General features: G+C 38.0%; 1 protein-coding gene across 1 annotated transcript in view; it reads right to left on the bottom strand.

Moving 5' to 3' along the window:
• Window positions 1–7,157, bottom strand: part of ARHGEF38 (Rho guanine nucleotide exchange factor (GEF) 38) — a 140,021-nt gene that overhangs the window by 27,133 nt on the left and 105,731 nt on the right. Inside the window, 1 exon segment of the mRNA XM_012655114.1 lies at window positions 302–501. Within this exon segment, the coding sequence (XP_012510568.1) occupies window positions 302–501 (200 nt within the window).

Here is a 7,157-nt window from a genome sequence, read left to right on the forward strand (position 1 = left end):
CACCCCTTCTGCTTCTTACTACAGATGCCTCCAGTGATGGAGGAGTACGTGCTATGCCTATCCTCAGCCCACAACACATCACTAGGAGCGCAGTGGCCAAATGAGGTTAAATACACAGCTGTTTGATTAAAAAAAAAATGTCATCTTCTCCTGCACCCAGCTGGCAAGACAAAACCACACTCTCCCCTCCCCAACTTCTAACTGGATTTCAAATGACCGTGTTCAACGCGACTGCTAGTTAGACATTCTGATTCTCAGAAACGTAAACATGGAAACAGCCATTCATCCTCTGTCTTCCTACCTAGATCTTTCCTTCTTTTAAGCTCGTTGATGTTCACGTTAATGCCCTTCACAGCAGCCAAGGCGTCCTCCAGTGCTCTGTAATCGGGGTGAGAGGCAGGGGTGGAATTCCGAAGTTCACACAGCAGTAAGGGGTATTTCATCACACGCTGGATGGGCTTGATCATCAAAGAGCCCATGTCCAGTAAGTTTGGTTTGCCTCTGTAACAGAGATAAATCATATCAGTTTCACAGACATGGCTTTATGAACTCCTTCTCATTTTTGCGATGTTTTAAATGATTACTCCTGAAACTGTTTGTCTCTCTCTTTTTATTTTTTTCCATTTGGCTGTATAAAATTTCTAACTGCAAGCAAGTGCAAAAGATGACAGAAAAAATGCAAGGGGGAAAGACTACTACTAAACAAAAACCTAAAAGAAAACTAACAAGTCTATCCGTCCACTAAGAGGGGCTCAAGGCATGATTTTCATCCATGCTCCTTGTACTTTTTTTAATAACAGACTTTATAATATAGTGGGAAGTGATTTCAAAATGTATTTTCCATGACAACCAAGAAAATGCATTTTTTCCTGGCGGTATTTTTGTGATTGTCAGTGAGGAAAATAAACTCATTATTTAAAAATCTAAACAGGTGACTCGCAAAGCATAGTCTAAGAAAGCATTGTCATCTCATCCACCAAACTGAGAAGTTGCATTTACAACATTTCGGAGGTTCTACCACAGTCCTCAAAAGAGATTTATGATGAATGTGACCGTTCTGTAGTTATTATTACCGTCACTATCACTAATCATTTCTATCACACAATGACTTCCCATGTGCAACTCGTTAGCCAAGAGATCTTCACATGACTAATATCTTGTGAGACGAGGATAGAGCGATTCCAACTGGGCGTGCCCTTCCCAGGAGGGGAAGAAGCTACAAGCAGCCACACCGCTGTCCAGCCCACTGTCCATGATCTTTCAGCCAGAAGGCCGTGATTTCTAGAAGCCTCTTCGTGCAGAGACAAATAGAGAGACACTATGAATAGGAAATGGAGACAATATTTTCAAATCCTGATAGGTGGATTTTTCATGCTCCCGTTGCTTTTTTAAAGTGCTAATGGATAAACAATAATCCACATAGTCAGAATAGTAAAACAGATACAAAAATGTTGAACAAAATTAGAAAATTTGCATCATTAGAAAAGGTCTGAAGGCATCTCAGAGATCATCTAATTCAACTCTTTGTTTGATAAATGAGAAAATCAGGAACTCTGACCACTGCATGCGCACGCACACATGCGTGCAGATACGCACGTGAGCACACACATGTACACGCACACACACCAGTCACCATCACACCTCCCATCTTATTTCCGTCACATCACGTGTCTCTATCTGGAATCATCTTGTTTCCCTGTGTACTGGTTTATGATCAATTTCCCCGTCACCCCTCTGTCTCCAGCGTGACACAGTTTTCCGCTCAATGCGTATTTAGAGACTGAGAAACGACAGAGTTCTCAGATTTTCTGTAACGTGCTTTTTTTTAATATCGAATATTTTTCTACAAAAATTGCATGATGGTCCTGAATAAATGACTGAGGACTTTCGTTCCCATGGAGAGAAAATGATGACAGCGTAATACAGAGACTGAAGCAAATCGAAAGGTGACATTCACTTAGGGAAAAAAAGAAATTAAGGGTTGGCAAGGGAGAAAAGAGTTGCTTTAATGTGTTTTATCTGTACTTCCTATCCATTTGCACCCAATTTATTAAGGGAGGAAAGGAGGGAGGTAAGAAGAGAAGGTAACAGTGAGGGAAGGAGAGAGAGAGAAAAAGAGAGAATCAGAGAGAGGGAGAGAGATTGATTACTGGTTTCCAGGAAGACAGAGTGAAGTGGATAAAAAAATGTAAATCCATTATAAATACTGAAAAAAATAACTAAAATGTATTTTCTGATGGTGTATCAGTAGCAGAACCTTTGAGTATGAAGGACAGCATTTTCTTATGTATCATTAGCAAAGATTCTTTAACAATACACTTTAGACACATAAGTAGAAATAATTCCTTTAAATAAGAAACAAGTCAGAAATACAGACGGTATTAACTTGATTAGAGGAAATCACATAATCTATATGATTAGAATTTCTTTTGTGTTTCTCCTTTATCACGAAATATTAATTCATTTAATCTTTTGAAAATCACTGAAAATATTATCAAAATATAAACATAATCAAACATTTCCAAAAAAGAAAATCTACCTTAATAAAATAACTTACTAGTGTGGGCTATAGGTATACATACGCTTTTTATTTTCATTTATAAAAAACCAAATGTAATATAAACAAGTATATTTATACAAGTATAAATGATATACTTGTATCTTTGAGCTGCCCTTAGGTAGATCTGCCAAAAATACCAACCTAGGCCCTTTAGTTGTGTCCAAATAGTATTATTACTTCTTTTTCCATCACTCTTTGGCATGAGAGTTCTCTTTTCTCAATTTTACATTTCAAATAACAATAATAACAATTATAAATGATTATTGTTTTTCTTAAAAGCATAAAAGACGCAAATCCTAAGACAGCCATTCTCAAAGAGGAGAAATCTCCCAGACACTGTGCCTTCAGACAGGCTTCGCACAGGTGCCCAGGTGAAGAACGATGCTGTTCTGGCATCTGCGTCGCACAGACAAGCAGCGCGGCAGACGAGATAGAGGATGTGTCGTTAGAAAATGACATTCCGTGCGCTCAGTGCCACAGAATTCACCCCGTCTCATCCGCCCCAGTACGATTAAGTTCTGAGAACCGTGCAAGGCAGATGAGTCCTGAGTGTGACAGGGCCCGTCTCCCCCACACTCTGTAACCCAATGTGTAACGATTCCCCGTACGTATTGGGCCGAAAACTAAACAGTTATTGATTTGTAATTCTGTTTCATCTTCCTCTGTCTTATCATGCATACTTTGGCAAGTATTTAGTGCCGTAAGTAGCTACACTAATCTCAGTACAAATTATTACTGGGATTTTACGAAGTCAAGTAAACACAGCTGTCTTTGTTTTAGCAGCATCCAGTTTTTCTGTGAAAAGCTTCACATTAAATATAAGAAAAAAGTTGCACAATGAAAATAAAATTGACATTTAAATAATGTAAAAACCATACTAAAAACAGAAAAAAATCCCCAGCCCAAGCTCAATAGGCCCAAAGGCTCCGGCAGAGGCCCTTTTGGGGAGACGAAATTGACAGCACCATCCGGTCGTCTGGAAACATGACTTAGTTCACTGGCCACGAGCTCGGCATTGAAGGTCAGAACATAGAAAAGTAGGAAAATGAAGACGAAGAGAAAGAAGAGGAGGAGGAGGTGGACAAAAATGAAGACAACAGTCAGCAACTGTTAACTCCCAGAGAAACAAGTAATCACTTTACTCCAAGTTTTAGTTCCGAAAAGAAATGTACTCGTATATAATATAATAATCCAGACACTGATTATTGCTTTAACCAAATTACAATGTAGCTACATAGAATGGAGAGATGGAAAGGGTGTGTGTGTGTGTGTGTGTGTGTGTGTGTGTGTGTGTAGTGGAGACAGGGATAGAAAAGTGAGATTAAATGCTTGGCTTGTGGTGGTAGTGGGGGGAGTCAATAGACAATACCTAAAAAGGAAAAAAATCGAGCATGTTTTTAGAGTCATAAAGATAAATACTAAAATAGTCAGCTAAAGATGTGAAAATGGTGTGTTCTGATGAGGAGCATTTAGGAGCAGGTAGGAGAAGAGGCACTACTATTTTTCTTGACAAATCTTGTAGAACTATTTCGCTACTTAAACCATGGCTACATACCATTTTTTTAAAAAAAAGAAAAAGTTTTTTTAAAAAAAGGAAACATGCAACAATACTCAAGAAAATCATGGGGGAATAAAAGTACTGACCTGAGACTAGTTATCCGGTTATACTGGATACTAAAGTACAAAGCTACAAAAAACACCCCAGTTTTGTGCTATTACACGTATAGACAAATGAGCAGCACAAAATAGAAAATCAAGAAACAGATAAAAATATGTATGGTAATTAAGTACATGGTAAATATGACATTCCTATTTAGTGGAAAAGATGAATTATTCAATATCAGATGTGATAATCAGCCATATGCAAAAAATAATACATCATTGTTCTACATCATTGTTTATACCAAAATAATTTCTACAGTGCTCAAATGTTTAATTTTAAAAAATGAAACCATACAACATTTAAAGAAAACATGGGATTACACTTTTAAAAACTAATATTGGAATTTCTAAGCAAGGCACAAAATCCAAAAGCCACAGTAGAAAAACGTGGTGAGTCTATTTAAACATTTAGTTCCGTAAAACTGTATAGATTAAAAACAAAACCAGAAGCAGCCATAAACTATGTTAAAAGTCAAATGAGAAGCTGGAAAAATCATCTATAGTATATAAGACAGACAAGGGTGATATACTTGCTAATTACAGAGACATTACAAATCTATTACAAAAAGATGAGCATCTTGATAAAAGTAAATAATCATTTAAAAAGATCATTCACTAGAGATGAAATACAGATTGCTAAACACACAAGAAAAATGCTCAAGATCACTAGTAATACAGATTAAAACAACAAAAAACCATTTTTGGCCTATTACGAGTTATAAAGATACAAATATAATATTAATTGTCTCTAGTGTTGGCCAGTAGTGGATCAGTGGGCAATTCATGTTGTGGGCATTGGAAATATACATTAGCTCAACTTTTCTGAAATTTTTTGACAATATGTGTCAAAAGCCACCGTTTGATTTAGCAACTGTGCTTTTAGAAATTCATCCTAAGTAAATAATAAGATTATCGTACAAAGATCATATATAAAAATGAACACGTGACATCAGTGTTTATAAGACAGACACAATTCAACTCTCAGTAAGGGTTTGGTAAACTAGATTATGATATATATATATATATATCAAGTAGAACATTATGCAGTTATAAAACAATGTGGATTTATATTTACTGGCATGGAAAGATGTCCACAACATGTTGAAGAATGAGGTAGCAAATCCACACACAGGAAATACATAGTGTGTCTATTTTAGTCAACACGTATGTGTGTAAAGAAAAAAACTACAGTGAAGCGAGGTATTCACTGCAATGTTCAAAGCAGTTTGGAATATGACTACCAATTATCTTTACTGTCATTATTTTTATTTTGCAGCATTTCTTCAATAATTTTAAAAATACAAGAGAAAATAACGTTTTGAGGTTAATAGGAACCCTGAGATCCAAAGGTGGGAATAGCTGGTCAGACAGGGAACACCCATGGAAAGGAGTGAACGCACGAAGAAAACAAACACTGCATTTCCAGTGATCGTTACGCTGAGAACAGGCATCTTTTTTTTTCTTGCTTTAGAACATGGGACTTGTATCAGAGGCTTTCCTGGGAACTCCGTAGTGAGGGATTCTACGATTCTTGTCACTTCAATACAGTCTGAAGTTTGCATGAGATTATAATTCAAAGTAAATATTTTAGACGTTGTAATTATCTTTTACTTTGTATTTTTTAAAATATAGATTGTAAAAAAAACAAAGACCAGAAAATTTTCAGCTGCCATAAATAAGGGATTTTTTTGGATGCCATTTAAAAACCCGTATCTCTTAAATGCCCTTTCGGCTGCAGCGTTCCTGGCCTTTACCGCTAAAGAGCCCGACAATTACACAGCGCCGGGCGCTGCCTTTCTGTAGACACGTGTGCCTCACGCCCTGAGCGAGAGGAACAGGGAGGAAAATAACTCACGGCAAACTTGGCTTTGATGTTCATCCAGCCACACGCTGTGACTGCTCTTCTTTTTTGGTTCTTGCCGTACAGAACAGGCGGGAGGGGCTCATACAACCTGGCCGACTCCCACAAAGCAGGATTGTGGCAAACTAGGGCCATTTTTTAAGCGAGTGTTTCAATGTAATGCGCTGTTTGTTTTAGGTATTCTGTGTGTAGGAGTCTGTGCATGCTAATTGCACTAAGAAGAATACCTCCCTCTCCTCCTCTCTCTTTTACTTTTTGCTTGTGAAGACCTAAGCTTTAGAAAAAGAAACATAAGCAGAATTGTTAGCACACGAAGTTCGTCTCTAATCACTGATGTATGCGAAGCTCCAGTCCTTGGCACAATGCCAGGGACACAGGCTTTTCAGCGAGACTCTGCCACCCCCAGCCCCTGTCTTCCGTCTTTGAAGAGAAGCCAGGAGGGCTCCTGCACCTCTTCAAATGCAAATGATCGCAGAATTGGAAACTCATAAAACAAATCTACTCATATCTGTTTATCCCGCAGGAGATTTTTCCTTTTCGAAAGAAAAGACTTATTAAGTGATAGAATTGGTCGCCTGTTTGCTGTCTTAAAAATCAGCTTCTCAACGCGACTGAGGTACAAAGCCCGGGTCTCCTGGTCTACATGATGCCTGGTTCCTCCACCTCAGTCTGGAACGCTCTCCTGACTGCAGCTCCGCACCAGAGCATAGTTGACAGGTATTTATGGCTTAAATCATATAATTTCTGTTTTGCAAATTTTATATTTTTTGAGGTAGACTCTTAGGAGTTTAAAATACACACACACACACACACACACACACACACACACACACACACACACGCTAGGTTCTCAGGACCCCAGAGAGTTGCTGAGTATGACAAGCCAAACCTGTGCCTTTCAACGTCCTGGTAAATTTGAGTTTGTATTTAAGTCTGTATCATCCTTTCAGTGTTATTCAGCCTACACATGATTTTCTTCCCAAGAAATGGACATCTTTCAGAGTGTGTGTATATGTTGGTTTTTTTTTTTTTTTTTTTGAGACAGAGTCTCACTTTGTTGCCCTGGCTAGAGTG

Source organism: Propithecus coquereli, unplaced genomic scaffold (genome assembly GCF_000956105.1).
Source record: "Propithecus coquereli isolate 6110/MARCELLA unplaced genomic scaffold, Pcoq_1.0 Scaffold46, whole genome shotgun sequence".
Lineage (NCBI taxonomy): Eukaryota > Metazoa > Chordata > Mammalia > Primates > Indriidae > Propithecus > Propithecus coquereli.